Raw genomic sequence first — 22,928 nt, forward strand, 5'->3', positions numbered from 1 at the left:
TTGAAACATTAAACTCTTGCAGATAATTTTACTCATCTTTTTTTTTTCTTCTGATTAACCCTTATACTCAAAAGCAATTTGAGTTGTGTGTGGGGGAGGAATGTAGAATGAATGGAAAGCTGTTAAATATCTCCATGGTGCACAATAAGTACTTATAATGCTGAGGAAATGTACAACTTTAAAAGAGTGTGGGTGTGAAATTAGTATGGAATGAAATGGGACTCTCATAATGTGCATCTCCTATAGACCACCAGGACTGGAAGACAGCAAAAAAGGAAAATTCCTGGGGTAACACTTAGGTTGTGAAAACCACAGGATACCATACTCATGAGGAATTTTAACTACCCAAACATCTGTTAGGTTAAAAAAATTCAACAAAACATGCTTCATCAAAGAGGCTTCCAAGGAATGCAACTTTATGATCTAAAAAGAAGAAAAACCAAATAGAGGGCAAAATACTCCTTAACATTTTTAAAAATAAGAAGTGGTTACTGAGTTAATATATATTCAATTATTTTCCTTAATTTATTCTAAATGGTATAATGTACTTATAATGTGATAAGTGCTATCATAACAAAGGTAGGTATTATCCCTCCTATAAAGAAGCAATTACATAATGGCAAGAAGAGATGTTAGCCAAGAATAAATGGGAAAATATAATGCAAGACATAAAGAAGCCCATTTGGTGACAATGCATTTTTAGAATGGCTCTAACCTGCTGACACTAGAGGAAATGGATATAATTTATTCTAGACATGATGATTGTACTTCTGTGAAATTGTTAGATGCTGTTGAAAGTCTTCTCAGTTAGTTGCCTGAGACTCTCAAATGTGTAGTTCAAGAGGACATCTCTCTTCTAGACTTATGTTGAAGTTACTGGTATGACTGCTTACTTCCACACACATGTCAGACCCCATTATTACCATTGCCCCTGCCCCACTGCAAACCTTCCCTACATGTGTGTTCTCTGTTGCAGTGCATTGTACCATCGTTCACTTAATTGTTCAAGCCAGTCATCTAGGAATTATTCTTAATTCTTTCTAGCTATCCCTCACTCCCAAGTACATACCTGAGTCTTACTGAATTTACTTTCTGAGTATTTCTTAAATGTACTTTTCTCTGTTAAGAGTCTCTAAATCGAAACCCTTAAAATTCATTTCAAAGAGGGACGACTGGGTGGCTCAGTCAGTTAAGCGTCTAACTCTTGGTTTTGGCTTGGGTCATGATCTCACAGTTCATGAGGTTGAGCCCCACATCATCAGGCTCTGTGCGAACCGTGCAGAACCTGCTTAGGATTCCCTCTCTCTCTCTCCCTCCGTCTCTCTCTCAAAGTAAACAAATAAACTTAAAAAAATCATTTCCTAGATTATTACAAAAGTTATCTTTGGTAACTTTTGGTAAAACATTTGGTAAAGACATTTGGTAAAATGGTCTTTCTGGTCCCATTTTCTCTACCCTTTACCTGAATCTAGCTTTGGAATATACCTATCTGACCATGTTATTCCCCTGCTTAAAATCTTTGATAGTTTCCTATTTTACTGTTGTGTAAAAATCATACTTTTTAGTATGCTCTATAAGATCATCTATGGTTTTGCATTATATTCTCCATACATGCCTTGCTCTATCTCTTTTCTGCTCCAGAATCTTCTGGAGCAGAATCTGCTCCAGAATCTGCTCCAGAATCTTCTTTTCTTTAGGTTTCACACCAAACATGTCTTTTACAAAGCCTTCTATGAGTTCCTCTTTCCACTCACACATCTAAAAATTGTTTCTAAAGTATTGAACATATTGCTTCATAATTGTTTCTCTCTCTCTCTTTTGTGGAACTCTGAGCTCCTTAAAAGCAGAGATGACTAGGTGATTATGTTATATATATATGTTTCTACCCTCCATGCCTACTCAGTATCTAAGACTAAATGAGTATGGCATTTGGACTCAAGGAAGACATTTGACTTAATGTGCAAGTTTTTCAATGTCCAAAATCTCCATTGCAAAGTAGTTCATATTAATTACTTTCTTCAATTTTTTTTTTTGGTCTATAACTTGTCTTTCAAATACTTGCATGGTTATAGCCAAAATTAAAATTCTTCCAGTCACTGTCCATGTTTAACATGTTCAGCTTCTTTTATTTCACAAAACCAATCTATTTTATATTGCTGATACTGTTTTTATTTTAACTTTTATTAATATAGGGAGTATGATAACTGCATGTAGGAAAGAAATATGCATTTAATAAATTGAGAAATATTTCAAACAATAAAGGAAAATAATGCATTCCTATTTTAGAAGCACTAACAGTATCTAAACAATTAACTGAGGTACTAAAGTTAATGAATTTGTATAGTAAGGTGGGATCATAAGAGATTGATAGTCCGTGAAGAAAACAGAGGAGAATAATGTCTAAATTTGGGCTGCTAAGTATGATTACAAAGAAAGGATATTTGAGTGAAATCATAATTTAAAGGTAATAATAGTGAGCATATAAAATTAAAGAATTTAATAGAACATCCCACTATGTATTTAACTCAGAAGGGCTTTTGGTAGGTTATTAAGCAAGTTTTCAGAGTTTAAATAAAAATATTTTGAAATTCCATTACATAACTACATAGAATGTGTTTTTCAGCAAAATCAATAAAAATAAAAGGATTTTATAAAGATCATCAGTTATTTTTTAAATCATTAAGTTATCACAAGAAAAAATTGAGAAAAAAATATCTTTCCCCTAAGTATAGCTAGCTGTATTTTATCCTTCAAATATTCAAATGAATTCTCTGACTTTCTCATCTCAAACTTCAAATCTCTTGTTGAATTATATTTATTTGGACTCTCCTGAGAATCTTTTTTCTCTTCGTTCAGAAAGAAGTGTGAAGTTAGGCTTAATTCTTTGTGATTTTCAGTCATTAAGCTCAGTTCAGGTCTGCCTCAATACTAGGCCCTGGGTCAACAAAAATTCAGCTTCATTTTCTTCTACATTTACTAAGAAAGTTGGGAGAACTCTGATTTGACTATGGAAAACTCCCAAATCTGAAAAGACCATATAATTGCTATACCTAGTAGTTTAGGGCACTTTTTGGTTGGGCCCAGTAACTGAATTGAGAGCCCTTGGCTGGGTGGTTAAGAAAAATGACAACAGCTTATCAAGTGTTTGTTCTGTGCTGGTTCTGTTCTAAGAACTTTACACACATTGGTTCATTCATGAATTTCAGTTATTTCTAGGGTAGAGTCTGTGCTCTTAGATCTTAACTAGGACTTGGGTAAAGCCTCCTGATGACATGAAAGTACCACAAAAAAAGAAGCAGAGGGGTGCTAAGTAGGATTACAGAGAAAAGATATTCAAGTGAAATCATAATTTATTTTTTTTAATTTTTTTTTTCAACGTTTATTTATTTTTGGGACAGAGAGAGACAGAGCATGAGCGGGGGAGGGGCAGAGAGAGAGGGAGACACAGAATCGGAAACAGGCTCCAGGCTCGGAGCCATCAGCCCAGAGCCTGACGCGGGGCTCGAACTCACGGACCGCGAGATCGTGACCTGGCTGAAGTCGGATGCCCAACCGACTGCGCCACCCAGGCGCCCCTGTGAAATCATAATTTAAAGGAAATAATAGTAGGCATATAAAATTAAGCTGTTTACGAAAGCTTCCAACTCCATATTTAATGTCAAAAAAAAAAGTTTGCCAAACCTTAAACAAGTTTTCCAGAATATAAATAAAAATATTTTGAAATCTCATTTGCATAAGCAAATGCAATGTCTTTTTCAGCAAAATAACTAAGGCAAACAGTGAAAAGAAATTTTAAGGATTATCACTATGTGATATTATTAACTTTGACAACTGGGACTAAAACAGACCTGGAGATATTATACAAGCTTCTAGTGTATAATGCAACTATTTCTATTCCCAAACACATTGGATGGGACTTTTCTTTACACTTTTAGTTTCTGTCTCTTTACTGATACACCTGATAGTTATTTTACCCTGATTATACCTGCATACAATGAAGGGAAGGAGGAAATAGGAACATTTATCCTGGCCCCAACCCTCCATCATGGTGATAGCCTCATCTGAATTATTCCAAGTGGTTCCTTCACGGAGCTTCGAGTTACTGTAGAACTGATGATGTTTTCTTACGTTCTTATGCAACACGATGGCCTGTTATTACTCTAGGCACATTGGAAATGGGAGGGAGTGACAGTAGGGAGAAACCTCTTCATAGTTTTTCCAGAATAAATGGAAGGTAGGAGGAGACCACTTTGGGGAGTGTGTGTTGGCTGCATGCATATTTCCACATCTATCACCACAAGATCCCCAACCCTCCACTGCTTCCTTAACTATCACAAAAGCAGTAATTTAATCCCTATCCAGCCTTCTGATTCTGTGAAGTCTGGGGTGTGACCGCAGAATGCTCTTTCCTAACAACTTCCCAGATAATATTGATGCTGCTTGTATGAGACCATATTTTGAGAACTGTTGTAAAAAGTTATTTTGTAGACGTAATGCTATTCTAGAAAAAGATGTATTATCTGATCCTAAAAACAATAGTACTAATATTAGAATACTTTTATTCTTAACTGGTTTGGCTAGTATTAGAAGTGAGAGTTTTATGTATTTGGTATTTTTTTTCAACTTAAGCCAGATTGAAATGACTCAGAAAATTACTCATTACACATCACAGAATATGGTCATTCAATGAGGTCTAATACTACGGGCATCCATGAATCATTCTCAGTATTCATCAAACAGTCTGATTAGACAGATTCTTAGGCTGATAATATTTGCCTTTGTGATGCTATCTTGCTGTTGGGAAATCTCACTATAAAACCAAATTAAGGTCTTGTGGAATGGTAGGAGATATTTTATACACCAGTCATAGTGTCCCATAGGAGGCAATGAGATCACCAGAGTTTAGAGAAACATTAAACACCAAGAAAGGACAGCTGATTAGTGTAGTATTGTAACCAGTAGGATATGCCCTGAGATGCTCTTGGCCTGCATAAATATAGTCAATCTAATTGCTAAATTTCTTTAGGTCCCTTGATGAGCTGAATTATTTAAAATGTAAGGAATCTACTTAAACCATCCAATTAGATTTCCTCTAGTCCTGAGAGACATGTAAAACTTAAAGCTAATTTTTAAAGGTGTGCTAAGTCAAAGCGAACTCAGTCCCAGGGGCTAATACTTGTATATGCTGAGGAAGAATGGAGTCTCTCATTTATTGATGATGGTAAGTAGAAATCTGGTGGTCCACTGTACCAAATCCTGAAACCAAAATACCCTGAAGGGTAGGCCCTTAAAATAAACTTTTAGCTGAACTTAAATGATATACAATTTAAATCACATGTGTAGAGAGCTCTATATTTTCTGTCTTGTGAGTTGTCAAATCTTTTGTTTATATTTATTCTTTTAGGAAAGTCACTCTAGCATGGCACACTAAAAACTATACAGTATTTTCTACAACATTTTTCATCATTAAATTTTCAGGGATCTTGCAAAAGGCAAAGTTCTAACAAGTTTTTGAATGCGCTTATTCTGAAAGAATAGTATTAGACATACCAAAATATATGGTTCTTAATCAAACTGGCATATAGACTTAGGGGCATTAAAACTCTTATATGTACTAGCCAAAATGATGGTCTATCCAGACTCACCTTTCAGCTGACACACTTAGCACAGGGACACAGATGGATGGGAAAGATGACCCTGACCCACATAAGACCCACATTCCTGTGCAAGGATAGAAGCATGATAATCAGGAAATTATGGTTGTTAGTTACAGAAAATGCATTATTGTGAAAACCAGGGGAAAAGTGCTTATGAGAGGAAGTGATTGGATTATGGGGAATGAGAGAATAAAGATAGATCATTCCTACTGAGTAAATTGCTGTGATTTATAAGAGAAAGGGTATAGTGATATCTTGGCCCATTACTGACTAGATTCATTTCACAAACAATCCTAAATCAGAATGTGACAGTTTATGGAGAGACAAACAAAGTCTCCCAAAGATGCTTATACATTGCTAAGCTTTTAAAGTGGCATATTTTCAACTCTCTATGCCTTTAGGATTTAAACTTCCTTGGTTTTTGTGGTTGACATTTATAATTGTAATTTTGCATTCTCCCTTATGTGACTGTAATAATAGTTTACTTCACACTGAAATAAAGAGAAAAAAATACTGGTTATATTTTATTATGTATTTTTGGAATTTTGACAATTTCCAAAAGAATATTACCTAAAAGAAATTTCAAAATATTATATGCTTAGAAGTACACTATAATATTTGAGACACTATTAAAATAATTAGATGTTGTTTTTTAACAGACTTGAGCAATTTGGTTTTCTATTTATTTCTCTTAAATTACCTATGAATTAAATGAGTATCTTTAATTGCTTTATACAGATGAAATAAGTAATTAGTTACATATTATATTCATATAGTATGTTCCTATGCCAGTTTGGTTATGTATGTGTTTACTTTTTTTTTTTTTTGTTCAGATTTAGGAGTTCTTATCCCATTATATTCTAATCCTTCATGAATACAAATTGATATAATACATTCTAAGAGAAATTTTTCACACAGGATTCAACACTGGAAACACTTGTATAACAAAACAGGCAATTTCATCAAATTTACTGAAAACACAAATGCTGTTTAGAGTGATTATTTCTTTAAAAAGAGAAAAAATAAAATCTTTGGAAAAGTTCAAAAAGTGTCATTAAAGCACAGCTCAGTGAGGGGCTAAATATCTTGCGTTTTGACAATTATTGATTAGTGTATAGAACTGAAAATATTTAGTAGTGTGAGTGGTTAGTGTGTGCCATGAATGCTCTTTAAATGTCATTTTCCTCTCAGCTCTGCTTGGAGGAACAACACTCCCTGATGAGGGTTTGATTACTGGTATTTAAGGAACGATTGCAGGGTGGACATTTTACTATGGAAGACAAGAGTTGAAGCAAGGCCTCAGTACTGCTTTCTGAGCTGGTCTACAGACATTGTAGCTTGCAAGACTAGCCAAGGTTTCCCTTAGGAAATGGTTTTGGATCTGTCCTCACTCAAGACCCAAAAGATTCAAACTACCGAAAACAGGAGATGTAGACATATTTCCTTGGAAACATTTCCAAAGACAAGCTACTATCCACATAGTCACAGAAAATCCTCAGTAAACTGTGTGTGATGTCCGGGCAACAATAATGTGCCATCTTGCCTGCCTGCTAGAATGAGTTTGGTTTAAAGGTTAGTCGTGACAGCCATTGAATTGGTATACTTTATAGAGGTATATGAATTCGATTCTGGAGATAATATTTCCTCTTTTGATCTAATTAAATTTGACCCATCTTTCTGGTATGAGTTAGATACCAAGTGTCAAAATCTATAGGGCTCCTTTAGACTATGAAAATATAGTATGGCATTGTCTTTTTGTCCATGATAGCAGTTCTTACAAAGACCCTAGCACTGGTCTTAAAGGCCCTACACAAACCTGTCCCCATTTCCTCTCATACTCTCATTCTGACCTGGCTTCAGGATCACTGGAGTCCTTGTTATTCCTAGAACACACCAGGCAAAATCCTGCCTCAGCAACTTAGCATTAGCTATACTCTTGTCTGTGACACTCTTACTTCAAACATTCTCATGCTTCTTTACCTCCTTCAAACCTTTGTTTTAATGTTAACCTGCTTAGAGAGGCATACCCTGACCACCATATTTAAAAGTAACTCCCATCCTCATCCCCATTCTTATTACCCTGCTTCATTTTTTATCATAGTGAATATAATTTCTTAGCATGGTATATAATTTACTTAAATATCATTTGTCTCCCTCCACTAAAATAGAGGTTCTATGAATTTTCATCTCCTTGATTTTCTTCTCTATCACTGGCACTTCAGAAATGCCCGCCGTGTAGTAGGTGTTCAGTAAATAGTTCTTCAGTGAAGAATAGCCGTTACATTCTAGACGCTCTACATGGATAGGTCCACAATTACTTCCATCACTTTTATAGGCTTTGTGTCTTCCCAGTGTCTGGCACACAGAAGGTGCTCAATCGATATTTGTTAGTTGGATGAATGTATACATTTCATCCAAAAGCCAGCAAAGCATTTGGGAATAAATAAAGAGAAAAAGAACCTAAAATATGTTCCTAAAATGGTATACTTTAAATTTGTTGGCTGTGAGTAAATTGCTCCTTTCCACAATGCTTCTTACAGACCTGGAAGGCAGGTTGTGCAAGAAGATTAATAAATGTTAAATAATAAAAACAATTATTAATTAGTGGTTGTCTTAATAAATTTGTACTTCTAGCTTATCCCCTTTCACAGAGTCAAAAGCAGAGGATAGGTCATTAAAACCTGCAAATCATCTAACATTTTCAAAGCGGATTTCTCCATGAGGAAAGTGTGCACTAGTGATCAGTAATGGTATACCTTGCCCTGAAGCCTATCCACTCCTCGTTTAACATTGTGAATAAAGAGATTCAGGGATGCTGTTTGTTACATTGCTGCTTGTTAAGGTGGGCATAACATTTCTAAGGAATATCCAGCTTGGAAAAGAAAGAGGGTTGCCACTTTTAAAGATGAAATATGTTATTCTGTTAGGGCATCCAAAAACAATTATGCAGGTGGCAGGAGAGCTCTCAGCTCTCATTTGTTATGTGTAATTATCTAAATGAATTATGCTACAATTTGAGGCACTTTTCAGAAATCTAGGATCATAAAATTAAAAGTAATGAAGTCTGAAGATCTCAGAATATACAGGTGTGTTAGTGCTGGGATTCCATGATCTCTCCACATTAGTTACCGGAGAAATCACGTTCCCAATCCTGTTATCATTATTGGCGCCTTGTAGCTCATCACATCTCGGAATCCTGAAGCATCCCCTTTTCACTCTCTCTCCTGGATGCCTCCTTGGGCCATATGGACTAGATCTCTGAGTCACTGTTCAGAGAGTCAATGTTGCACAAGGATCAGAAAAGATACATGTAGGAAGGATATGTTTGGCATTTTCCCACAGAAACTTCCCTATAAAGGTTTGCTATGGTTGCTAGATTCCTCTGTTGTTATATCTGAATACTGTTTTAAAATATTTTAATGCTACTACTAAAATGTATTTTTGTGGGCTGAGTCAGGTACCTAAATTCCACACATAATCTCTCTCTTGGAAGCATATTCTAAGTGCTAATAAAACATTCATAGTTTAAAGAATTGCCACTATTAACATTTTAAATAACTATCTGATACTGAAATACACCTTTTGGCTCTCTTCAGAGCATATGACTCACGTGAACCAGATATCCTTGCCATGTTTATGCTATCCTGATTTGTAAGGAATTATCTGAAATGTAAAAACAAAAACAAAAACAAAACTTTTCCATCCTGGTCCTGTCTTCTAGGCTTATCCTTCAAACTGTCAGTGAGGCATTTCAGTCCTTGTGAATGTCTGACTCAAAGAGTACAAATAGAAAATTATTATCTCCTTCCATAGTCTTGTCCCTACCAAAACCATTATCTGTTCCTGAATATGCTGATGGTGTGAATTCTATGAGCATTCTCCTGATTAACATGGGAATTAGCTTTTGCTACATATTCTGTGTCTGTTTTTACCCACATATGATCAGCCTCAAGTTAAAACAAATTTTTTTAATTAAATTTTCTAAATAGCTCCAGGATTCATCTCTTCCTATCTATGCCTAGTGCCACTATCCTAATTTAGGATCTCATCCCATTTCACCTGGCTTTTTGGAAATAGCCTCTCTGGGCTCAGCGCTTCAGAGCACTTACCTTTTTCATAGCTACCTGAGTTTTCTTCCTAAATCACTAGAAAAATCATTCCTTTTTCCAAAAGTTTCAATGACAATCTATTATTTAAAGAATGAGCTTCAAATTTATTGTAATAACCTGTCTTAGTTCCCAAAGGACTACTTGAGGTTTGTTCCCTGCTATATTGCTCCACGAAAACCAGTCTCTCTATAATAATCTGTATTCCTTGAATTTAGGGATTCTGAATCTTTTTTGTACCATAGATTCCTTCAGCAGTCTGACGAAGTGTGTGGACCCCTTCCTAGGATAAATTTTGAATGTATAAAATAATAAACATAAGATTACCAAGGAAAGCAATTATACAGTGATAAAATTCTGTCTGTGGACCCTGCTGTTTATGTCTTTGTGGCTTTGGCTGTGATCCTTTTAGCAAAGAAGTGCCCCTAAACCTGCTCCTCTGATTATTGAAATCCTTCTCATCTTTCAAAGCCTATTCAATTCCCATCTCCTCTGTGCAACTTTACCTAGACTCCCTCCTCCATCTATAGTCACCACTTCACCCTTTGCCCTCTCATAGTCGATTCTTTGTATTTCTAGTCTTTATCTTAACTTTGCCCTTTATTATAATACATTGTACTAATTGACAATGATGGGCCAAATAGTAAACTAACTGGCCACTTGCACACATTTTGACTTCATGGTTCTTTTACAACGCTGTGAAATATGCATCTGAAGAGGAAACTGAGGTCCAGAAATTTTGTTGTTTGACCAAGATAACACACAGTTTTGCTCTTATAAGTTATTCGAGGAAACGTATGTTTTAACTTCTTCTTTATACCTTCTCAGGATCTGTGGAATAATATTTGTTCAGTAATGTTTGCTCCTGTGGATTTAAAAATCAGAAATACTGTGAAATACTTATCTCCCAACATTTAATGTCCTAAGAATTGACAAGAGGCCGTAGGAGGCCAGAGATACGCACAACAGTGTGCCTAGTTCAACGCATGTCCCATCAAGTGCGACTTAAATCCTTCTTAACCCTCCTAGTTCCTAGCGGTTTCGCAAACTGAAAATTTACACAAGGGTTTTCGGTAGTCAGTACCTTAAAATATTATCTCTTGTTTTGCACTCGTGATTAAAAAAAAAGCAACGGTAATACAAATAGAACAAATTAAAGAATTTGTTTGGAATCATAATGAATGCAGGAAATGTTTACATTTGTGATAATATCATTGGTATAACCTATTTCCTATGTTTCTCCCTCAGTGAAAACAATAAAAGCAACCCAATTTTAAATATAATTCCCTTGTGCCAGTTTCACTTTTCTGTAGCCAAACATGTTTCCGCAGGTTTTCCTAAAACGATATTCTTAAGCAATCTATTTTTAAATAAAAACTTTTATTCGAAAAGATTTATTTTGCAATAGTAAGACTTACATGTCAAAGTATTGTTTTGAGTTCAAAAATCATATATTTATGATCATTTATCTCTCACGTGGAAGTTTATATATAGTAATTATATTGCAAGAAATTACTTCTTTCAATTTGCCAACGCCTTTAACATGCTGTGAACTACAAAATAATGTATAATTAATTCATTAAAACTATCCTTTTTTCCTGGCCTTTTCTATTATTGTAGCAAATACTAACTCACATGTCTCAGGGTAATTGATTTTCTATTTCTATAGCTCCAGATGGTCCTCCTGAAAATGTGTATGTGGTAGCAACATCACCTTTTAGCATCAACATCAGCTGGAGTGAACCTGCTACCATTACTGGACCAACATTCTATCTGATTGATGTCAAATCGGTAAGGCATGTCTTACCTTCTGCAAAAGGCGGTATAAAGAATGATTAGGAATATACATTTTGGCATCAGACTATTTGAATTGTAATTCTAGCTCTGTTAGACCCTAAACGCATACTGAAGCATATACCTAGGCAAACACCCTGTGTGTACTTCACTATACACATCTGTAAAATAAAGATTAATAACGGTACCCAGGGTGCAAAGATTTTTGTCAGGACTATATTAGAAAATATGCATAAAGAACTTTAAACATCGTCAGACACATAGTAAGGATCCAAAAGTGTACATAAAGTATGATTAGAATGATTAGCATTATGTTTATCCTCTGGCTATAGATGATGTATATAAACAGTCATTAAATTAATAATACATTGGTTTAAAATACAGTGAAAACATACTTGCTTCGGCAGCGTATGCACTAAAATTGTAATGATGCAGAAAATTAGCAGGGCCCTTTTGCAAGAGTGACATGCAAATTTATGAAGCGTTCCATATTAAAAAAAAATACAGGGGCGTCTGGGTGGGTCAGTCGGTTAAGCGTCCAACTTTGGCTCAGGTCATGATCTCATGGTTCGTGGGTTCGAGCCCCACATCGGGCTCTGTGCTACCAGCTCAGAGCTGGAGCCTGCTTCGGATTCTGTGTCTCCCTCTCTCTCTGTCCCTTTTCTGCTCATACTCTCTCTCTCTCTCTCAAAAATAAATAATAAAGAATAAAAAAATTTTTTTAAATACAGTGAAAAACACCTCACAATACAAAAAGGGAGAAGACATTAAGAGAAATAGCTCCCAAATAAGGTAACATCAGAGCTTAATTTTGAAAAATACTTGAAGCAGACCATAAAAAGGAATGGTAATAAAAGTGTGAAAAGTAAGACTCAAGAAAAAGCAGTGGTTCAGGAATCCCTGGTGAAAGCATTCAAGAAAAGGGCTGAGAAAAGAAGCTAGATCAGGAGGCAGACTGTATAACATGTAACAGAGTTTGGGTTTTATGATAAGGCCAGTGGAGTGTCAGTTGAGGAATTAAAGCAGTGTTGGGATATAGATTTCTATTTTATAGGATCAGCATGGTTGCACTGCAGAGGATAGACCAATCTTAGTACAAAATTAGGCAAGGGGACAAGAAGTTATTAGAGTAACTGGGTAAGAAAAGATAAGGACAAAGGAAATGTAGTGAGGCAACAGAATGAAAAATAATTTAAATCTACAGGATCTGGCAAAAAAAAAATCAGTGGTTGGTGAGTGAAAAGAATAATTGAGGATGATTTTAAGATATATTATTTGGAAAACTGTGAAGAGAAAGAAATTTTTAGAGGAAAGGAATGAATTCAGTATTATATGCCCTAAGTTTGTGATGCCTGGGAGACCTTCAGATGAAGACAGTATTAGCAGTATTATATATCAATCTGGAGCTCAGGAGAGGAAACCTGAATTTGGAGATTTGGGAGGTGTTGGTATGATAGTTGAAATGATAGGAAGAGATGAGATTAAATATGGAACATGTAGTAAGAACCTCTTCTGTAATAGCTAATCTGAAGATCGAATCTGGGGAATACAAACGTTTAAATAAGAGGTCACTGAAGTCACCAGACTAGAGTAGCCATCGAGACAGAAGGAAACCCAAGAATGAGAGTCAAGCCTTTCTCTTAAAATAGGATGATCAACAATGTAAATAATGCAGAGTTTTAGCTAGGATGAGGATTGGAAAAACTGTGTTAGCATCCTGCTTTGGTTTCACTGGACCTGATGACCTCTCTTCTGGTGACATCTAATGCATTAAGTCGGGTAATTTATGGGCAATTCTACCCCTTTCTTGCCTATCTTTACCTATCTTTTGTTTAACTTTTATACTTTTCTTATGTCTTTATATTATTTCTTAAAATTTATATTATTTCTAAAATGGAAGTGCTTCTATCTCAAAAGACCTGTCATGATTAAAAGAAAATTTAAGGGATTTCCTTTGTAGAACATTATTTGTGAAGACTTTTAGTTCATAATTAGCCAAAAGTAATAAGCATGTACGACAAATGCTTTGGGACTATGTATTAAAAGCAAATTATAAAATGATAACACAGTGTTCGGTCAAATAAAAGATAGCTATTTTCGTGAAAACAATTCTCTTTTGATTGTGCTTAAAGGAAGGGAAAATAAAACATTTTTTAAAAAAAGTGATTCATAACTTCATTCTCTTAGCATTCTTATTGAGATGAAAAATGAGCAAGAGAAAGAGAGAAGAATGTATAACGTTATAACTGCTTATTTTTATATCAGTTACACAGCATTACCTTTCCTTTGCTAACATTTTGATGTAAATATGTTGTCTTCATTTTGCATAAAGGGGAATTGAGGCACAGAAATTATAAATTCTCCAATAGTTAAGACCTGGCTAAAACCAGCAGATAATGGTGTGACAGGAGGAAGGAAAAACCATCAAGTAGCAAATAAAATTTGCCAGCTTGAAATATATGCTCATCTAAACCTTTTGAGTCAAAAAGAGCAAGTATTCAAACAGATCCTGGCACTTCATAGTTTCCCTGGGATTCTTGGAACTAAGCATTTAGTTCCTTCTTTCTTTCTTTCATTCAATACATACTTTTAAATACATCCAACATTCCAGCATTGTGCTCAGTGCTGGATTATGTGTAAGTGAACAAGTTTCATGTGGTCACTGTCTTTTTCGAGCTTATCTGCAGCTCATTTCATGGATATATAATTATCTATCTTCAAAAATCATTGGCTTCTACACCAGGGAAGAACACGTATCATTGAATTTAGGACTAGGGCTATAGCCTGGCCTTTGCCAAGTACTAGCCACAGAGACATAAGACCCTTTTCCTAGGAGACTTAAATTAAGCAAAAATTGACAATCTTAAAGATTTATGGTACAGATATCACCCTGGGTGATACTACTGGAAATTAATGCATTTTATAGTCCTTTGTTCATTGTTCCCTTTATTTTTTCAAAATAACAAACATTTTTTGTTTTGTTTTGTTTTCATCAAAATAAGGATGCAAAACATAAAGTTCCGCTCTCAAGTAGCTCACACTAGGGTGTGAGACACCAGAGTATTAACAGCTAGTTACACTCCAATTACAGAGTATAAAGTATGTAATTTTTTTCTAAATATACACTAGCAAAGTAATTAAAGTTCTTATTATGAGGGTCATACAACACAGAAGAGACTTCAGGAGCAGGTTAAATTGATTGTGGAATGAATAGAGGTGTAGCAGGTAGGGAAGGGTGCAAATGGGGCAGGAAGAAGAAAGAAAATAGAACCAAATAATAACTGGCATTGCTTATAAAACTGCCACACTGCAAAAATGATGGGACACATTTCATAATAATAATTGATGATCAAATATAATATGAGCAAACAAGCTTGGAATTGATAGAAAGAGAACAATGAATCAACAAGGTCTGAGGTTTCAGTCTCAAGTAAGTGGATAAGTAATGATTAACAATAACAAAGGATAGGTTTAGTGAAGAAAGATAGTGAATTTAAGATAGAGTAGATCTGTATCTGTATCTTTTTAAGTTGTATCTGTATCTTTTTTTTTTTTTAATTTTTTTTTTACAACGTTTATTCATTTTTGGGACAGAGAGATACAGAGCATGAACGGGCGAGGGGCAGAGAGAGAGGGAGACACAGATTCGGAAACAGGCTCCAGGCTCTGAGCCATCAGCCCAGAGCCCGACGCGGGGCTCGAACTCACGGACCGCAAGATCGTGACCTGGCTGAAGTCGGATGCTTAACCGACTGCGCCACCCAGGCGCCCCAGTTGTATCTGTATCTTTTTAAGATACAGTAGATCACAATCATATTATGTCATATTTTTACCTCAATATTGTTATCCACTGTTTTAATGGAAGACATTGGAATAGTGTAATTTTACTTTTATATGATCAGGCCCGGTGTAGTAGTAGAGAGTTCCGCATTCTTGAAAGACTTGGAAGGAAATCCTATCTCAGCTACTAAATAACTATGGAATCTTGAGAAATTCACCTCAACTCTATAAAATCAGAGTTCAGATAGGTATAGTGGTCAGCCAAGCAACATAAGTGAGCAGTCAAAATGAAGCCAACTGGATGAGGCAGTGATGAATCGGACACTTACGTCCCATTACAGAAGTCAACTATAAGTCATCTCTAGATAATTGTTACCCAGCATGAATATAAGCCTAGTCTTAAGGAAAGATTTTTATGTGATGTTTAAATATTAACAGCTAACTAAATCATACACACTTTCTACCAGTGAGTACATGCACTTGATCAATGGTATTGCTATGCTGACTTGTTTTCTGCCACTTTAGAGACGTGAGTCATCTTACTTCAAATCTCTGTCTGAGGTGGGAACAATCTATTTGACTTTGCAATACACATATTATTTATTAGCCTTTTTCTACATCCCTCATAGTAACATCTTCTTTAAGTTAAAAATCTCTTAGAAAAGAGCATTTGAAGAATATTTTGAACAAAAACCTTTCAAAGTTACAAGGGAGGGTCAAGTTGAAAATGAACCTAGTAATGGGAACAGTGTGCACAGTCTGGTTTTAAGTGCTTCAATTAAGATACCTGAGAGTAGGATGTATTATAGGATTTCAAATTTTCTGATGTTCATTTCAGGAAAGGCCCTTTTTAAAATTTTTTTTAATGTTTATTTATTTTTGAGAGAGAGAGAGACAGAGCATGAGTGGGGGAGGAGCAGAGAGAGAGGGAGACACAGAATCTGAAGCAGGCTCCAGGCTCTGAGCTGTCAGCACAGAGCCCAATGCAGGGCTCAAACTCACAAACTGTGAGATCATGACCTGAGCCCAGGTCATGGGCTAACTGACTGAGCCACCCAGGCACCCCTGAAAGGCCCTTCTTTTTAATGCTAAAAATTTTAGCTATGTTTAATCCCTGCAGTGATTAGGCCAGACTCTCCATCAAAGACATAGTATGTTTGAGCACGCTATACAACTATATTTAATACTCCTAAGGATGCTCATTTTTGCACATCTAATAATTATAACAACCGCAATTAACTGAGTCCTTATCCAGTGCCATGCATAGTCCTAGATGGGAATTTTTCAAACTGCCATCATGACTAAAATTTTTTAAATGAACTGGAATAAAATTTAAAAGAGCAGAAAATATCAACTGCATTTCAGAAAGAAGTTGTATTTCTCAAAAATTTTTTTAAGTGATAAAGAAGTGTGTATGTGTACACAGAATCTGAAGCAGGTTCTAGGCTCTGAGCTGTCAGCACAGAGCCCAACACGGGACTCGAACCCACAAACTGTGAGATCATGTCCTGAGCTGAAGTCGAATGCTTAACCGCCTGAGCCACCCAGGTACCCCTGTGTTTCCTTTTTTGTAGGTCATGGTCAAAAGAAACATCAAAATCTCTGCGCCAGCTACTTCAGATCTATTTTTTTAAACCACAACACAACAGTTTAAATAGATGTTAGTACTCCAGTTTTACATACAGAGAAAGTAAGACACAGAAAACATAAGTGACTTGTCAAATGCTACAGGAACTATTACGTGACCAAATTGGAATTTAAGCCCTTAATGGTTGATTACCAAAGCGTATATTCTTTCTCCTATAAGACATTAAAGTAGAAAGTGGAGTTTCATTGACACAAGATGATACTTACTCGTTCACTGGAGGGGTTGATTACTTGTGGTTGGTTGATTTTTTTTCCTTCTACTTTCAATTGTTGAAATAATTGCTTATAAGGAAACTGTTAAAGTAGTATTTTAGATTTCCCGGGACAATCTGACTGTAAGAAAAAATAATTTAAATCTTGGCTAGATAAATATACCACATGTAGCTTTTTATTATTATGTTTGGTGATTTGGATCTTAAGTGCTGCTTCCTTTAATTACTAGCTATTTTTTCCTATAGGTAGATAGTGATGAATTTAATATTTCCTTCATCAAATCAAATGAAGAAAATAAGACCATAGAAATTAAAGATTTGAAAATATTCACAAGGTATTCTGTGGTAATCACAGCATTCACTGGAAACATAAGTGCTGCATATGTAGAAGGAAAGTCAAGTGCTGAAGTGATTGTTACTACTTTAGAATCAGGTGAGGCATGTTTTCCATCATTGCTAACAATGGACAGATTTAAGTGTGTTTCTTAGAGTTTCTCACACCACCCCCTAAAAAAGGATACGTGTCACAAGAAATTTTTAACGTGTATGAAATACAAAATATAAAATTGAGTGATCCACTGTAATTGACAAAAGTGAAGTTTTCTGTTTACGTTTTTTAGGCATACTGGAGTTGTGGAGAATAATCAGTTCTTGGAAATACAAACAAATTAGCTCATGATAATGTACTGGATTCTACTTTTTATACTTATTTAAACACTAAATATTTCAGAAATTGAGTTACCTTGCCTATTTTCCAACAGTCTATGGCCACTAATGCTTCATGTAAAATTCTGTCCATTAATTATTTCTGTCCATGACTTAAATGCACATGAAAGTGATAATACTCTATCATTATGTATCTGGAATTCAAAATTAGAATCCAGGTCATGCTTACCATATCTGTTTTCTTCACCTAATCAAATGACATGTTTTATTATATAACCTATTTAATAAATGTCAGAATCCATACAGATCATACAGATTTCCTCAAGTTCCTCCAAACAGGGTCTGAATGAATAAGATTATAACCAATAGGAATTAAGTGTGGAAAGTCAGCTTCCCAGAACTTGCTTGCCCTGTCCTCCTTCAGACTCCTGATGTTCTTTGCCACCAGATATATCTTTGGAAAGAGCACATGAAGGGATGTGTTGCTATAGTTTTTTTGTTGCTATCTATAAGGTAAGTATAGGAGGTAAAAAATGTTTTTTAGCTAGTCTTTTCATTGTGTTATATACTCTATTGTCTATAAAATTATGGTTCTACATTAAAAGATAACATCTTATCCTCAGCACCTAAAATTTCATGTTTCCATTTTGCTGCCACATATATTCCAGATATCTATTTTTTATGATACTTTTACACTTCTCCCTCATCCTACCTGTGAGAAAGGATGTTGCTGAATGTATTCCCACTCATACCATACAGCACTGATTGTCAGATCTTAATGTGCTATCTCTCCCCAAAATTTTGTAGTTTAATAAATTACTACTAAACCTCTAAGAGTAGAATTTGAGGTGTAAAATAAAAGATATTTGGAGAATAAGAAATTCTTTCCAACATTCAGAGAATTATTTCACTTATCCAACCTTAAAACTGATCTGATTTTTAGAGAAGTCTCTTATTAAAATATTTTTATATCATATAAATGTATACAAGCAAATGTGAAAATAAGTCTTGAGCCGATTTAATTTTTACTTTAGTTATGCATTTTTCTACTTAAAGTGTGATATTTGGCACTATAACATGTTTATCTGTTTCTCTTTTTTTCCTCACTATTATGTATTGACTTGTTTTTTTGCCTGCTACAGGGCACTATCTATAGAGATATTTGCCAGATGATTAGTAATAAATAAAGATAATAAAGCTTAAGCATCTGAACTATTGACAGTCAAGTATTAACAGCCTTCTTCATAGGAATTCCTTCACTTAGTATGGAAGATATGTCCATTTCAATTTGGTCAAAGTAGATAATTCATGCAATCAGTCACTTGTATAAAGCACACTAATTATGCAGCAAGAACTAATTACTTTATTCATAAATTGATTTTATCTTCACGTGTATCATTTTCTTTCATGATAGTTTACTGATACTTAGCTGCTATATGTTAGGCTAATTTTTATCACAAATAAAATGGAATATCTAAAATATATAAAGAACTCTCAAAACTCAACACTTAAAAGAGGTCCAATTATAAATTGGCAAAAGACATGAAGAGACATTTCACAACAAAGGAGATAGACTAGGCAACTAAACTCACGATAAGATAGATTTTCAACACCACTAGCTATTAAGGAAATGCAAATTAGGACCATAATGAGCTATCGCTGTGCATCTACTACAACAGATAAAATAGTAATTTAAAAAAGGGTGATGGATGGGGCGCCTGGGTGGCTCAGTCAGTTGACTGTCCGACTTCGGCTCAGGTCATGATCTCACGGTCCGTGGGTTTGAGCCCCACGTCGGGCTCTGTGCTGACAGCTCAGAGCCTGGAGCCTGCTTCAGATTCTGTGTCTCCCTCTCTCTGACCCTCCCCTGTTCATGCTCTGTCTCTTCCTGTCTCAAAAATAAATAAAACATTTTTAAAAATTTAAAAAAAAATAAAAAATAAAAATAAAAAAGGGTGATGGTGCCAAATTCTGGCAAAGATGCAAAGAGACTGGTTCTCCCCTTCATTGAGACTGGGAATGAAAGAGGGTACAGCCACACTGAAAAATAGTTTGGCAACCTTTTATAAAACCAAACATGAGGCGCCTGGGTGGCGCAGTCGGTTAAGCGTCCGACTTCAGCCAGGTCACTATCTCGCGGTCCGTGAGTTCGAGCCCCGCATCGGGCTCTGGGCTGATGGCTCAGAGCCTGGAGCCTGTTTCCGATTCTGTGTCTCCTTCTCTCTCTGCCCCTCCCCCGTTCATGCTCTGTCTCTCTCTGTCCCAAAAATAAAATAAAAAACGTTGAAAAAAAAACCCCAAACATGTACTTAGAGCACATTACCTAGCAATCATACTCTTGGGCAGTTATCACAGAGAATTAAAAATGTATGCTCACACAAACACCTGTAAATGAATGTTATTGGCAGGTTTATTAGTAATAACAAAAACTGGAAACAACCCAAATGTTTTTCTGTGATTAAATAAACTTCGATGTATCCACAAAATGAAACACTACTCAGTAATAAAAAAATAAAAGAAAAAAAAAGAGTGAACCATTGATACATACAACAACTTTGATGGACCTCAATCATTATTCTGTTATTTTTCTTAAAAGGACAGAACTCTGGAGGACAATGGTTAGTGTTGTGGGGATGCATGGAGTGTAAATACAAGGGAGACCAGGGGGAAGTTTCTTTATGGTGCTGGAATAGTTCTGTACCTTATTTCTGGTGATGATTGCAGGAATGTATACATGGAATGAAATTGCACAGAACTGCACACACATTTATGAAAGCATGAAAAAATGGTGAAATCTGAATACGATCTGTAGTCTAATTAAGAGTCCTGTACCAATGTCAATATCCAGGTTTGATATTAAACTACAGTTAGGTAAGTTGTCACCACTGGAAAAAGCTGGGGGAATGTTCCAGGGGACTATATGTCCCATTTTTTGCAACTTCCTGTGAGTCTATGTTATATTTAAATAAGAAGTACAAAAAGTCACATAAATTGCCTTCTATATAAAAATAAATACATGTAAAAGTCAAAATAAATAAATGACCCAACTAACTGGATCACCATTATGATTCCTGTGACGTATAGATGTTGATGATTCTGCTGTGTATCAGCCATTTTGCTTGTTTCCATAATATATATAGTTTTAAAAGTTTGTGTAACATAGTTTATAAACAGAAATCTAAGCAAATAATTTGTTTATGTAGATTAAAAAGAAGGGCACAATTTTAAAAACTTAACTGCTTAATATTTTATTTTAGTCCCCAACGATCCACCTAACAATATGACATTTTGGAAGATACCAGACGAAGTTACAAAATTTCAGTTAACATTTCTTCCTCCTTCTCAACCCAATGGAAATATCCAAGTATACCAAGCTTTGGTTTACCGGGAAGATGATCCTACTGCTGTCCAGATTCACAACCTCAGTATTATCCAGAAAACTGACACATCTGTCATTGCAATGTTAGAAGGACTAAAAGGTGGACATACGTACAATATCAGTGTAAGCATTCATAGCTTTTAATTATTTACCTATTTTACAAAGTCAGTTTACAAACTCACCATTCAAAAACACTGAAGCTTATGTATACACTAGATTTCTTGTATCTTGTTGTAGGATTGTGTGAGACATGCCAACAGAAAATAATATGCAGAGAAATGAAACTGCTTATTTCCTATTATAATACAGCAAGTACTGTGAAAACATGTAGATAACAAAAAAGTTTCTACAACAATAGTAGAAATCCAGAAATAAAGGAGAAAGAAAAGGCATGTTAAAAGTAAGAGAGCAGTGATATGCAAAGAGATAATTCTACCTAAAGGAAAGCTGTCAATGTGTGCTTATAAATGGAAAACGGAAAAGCAAATTTCAAAGGCAAAGGGCAGATGTAACTACATGTTTGAAATTCACGTGCATTTCATGTAACAATTACTAAAGCTAAGTATTTTACATCCTAATTCTAAATTATCCATTTTAGAATATATAGGTGTATGTTTATATACATACAAACAGAAACATACACATAATTTATTTCAAAAATGTATTTTTGTGGCATCTCTTGAAATTTTCAAATAGAATTATATGGTTCTGAATATCATCTTTTAATAAAGATAGTGTTCACGCTAAACCTTCAGGTGGCTTAGCAAACTACTTTTCCTACCACTTGTTTATGATTATTGTGTAATCATCAGAATACTGTTATTAATAATTTATATTCATACGTATGTTTTTCTCTGTGTATATTGTATCTATATATCTGCATATCTTCATTTCTTCCTTCACTCACTGTGCTGCTAGGGTTCTTGTTGTATATCCCATTAAATGAACCACTACTGTGAAAGATCTGTTAGAGGGAGGGTGGTTAAGAGAATGAACTGATCTGGGTTCACATCCTGATTCTGCAGTTTGTTTCTGGGCAGTTGCTTCAACTCTGTACCTCAGTTTTCTTACCTAAAAAAGAAAGAAAGAAAGAAAGAAAGAAAGAAAGAAAGAAAGAAAGAAAGAAAACAGTAAATTCTACTCTTGAAACTAATATTACACTATGTGTTAACTAACAGGAATTTAAATAAAAACTTGAAACAAAAAAAGAAAGAAAGAAAAAAGCAGTAATAGGAATAATGACTTCTTTTTAGGGCTTTGGTAAGGATTAAATTTATAGTTATGGGAAGTAGCGAGTGCTCCATCAGTTTTGCCTTTGTGAATAAGAGAAAAAATTGAAATGAAACAAAGTACAATTAATTCATAATTTAAAGAGCAATAAAAAATTCTCTGTTCAGAAAATGCAATTTATAGCATCCTCAACTCCTAGGAATTTATTAGAAATGTATAATGTACACCTCTGTCTCGACCTAGTGAATCAAACCTGCATCTCTTCATTCAACAGGTTTACAAATGACTTCTTTGTACAATGCAATTTGAGTAGTGTTGCCCAACTTTTCATTTAGTATCTCACTTGAATGTTAGGTTACGCCATAAAGAAGCAAAAATAATGATGTGCACCATAATATCACTTTTCATTTTTAATACTTTTCTTAAATTTGCAACTTCAATAAAGGTCTCCTTTAAA

General features: G+C 35.0%; 1 protein-coding gene and 1 non-coding gene across 2 annotated transcripts in view; both read left to right on the plus strand.

The window, feature by feature from the left end:
- Window positions 1-22,928, plus strand: part of PTPRQ (protein tyrosine phosphatase receptor type Q) — a 238,357-nt gene that overhangs the window by 148,902 nt on the left and 66,527 nt on the right. The window contains 3 exon segments of the mRNA XM_043564288.1: window positions 11,433-11,554; window positions 17,443-17,629; window positions 21,120-21,364. Of these exon segments, the coding sequence (XP_043420223.1) occupies window positions 11,433-11,554; window positions 17,443-17,629; window positions 21,120-21,364 (554 nt within the window).
- Window positions 11,951-12,053, plus strand: LOC122474148. The gene has a single exon (XR_006294832.1). It is a non-coding gene; the product is annotated as a U6 spliceosomal RNA (small nuclear RNA).

This window comes from Prionailurus bengalensis, chromosome B4, assembly GCF_016509475.1.
Source record: "Prionailurus bengalensis isolate Pbe53 chromosome B4, Fcat_Pben_1.1_paternal_pri, whole genome shotgun sequence".
Classification (NCBI taxonomy): domain Eukaryota; kingdom Metazoa; phylum Chordata; class Mammalia; order Carnivora; family Felidae; genus Prionailurus; species Prionailurus bengalensis.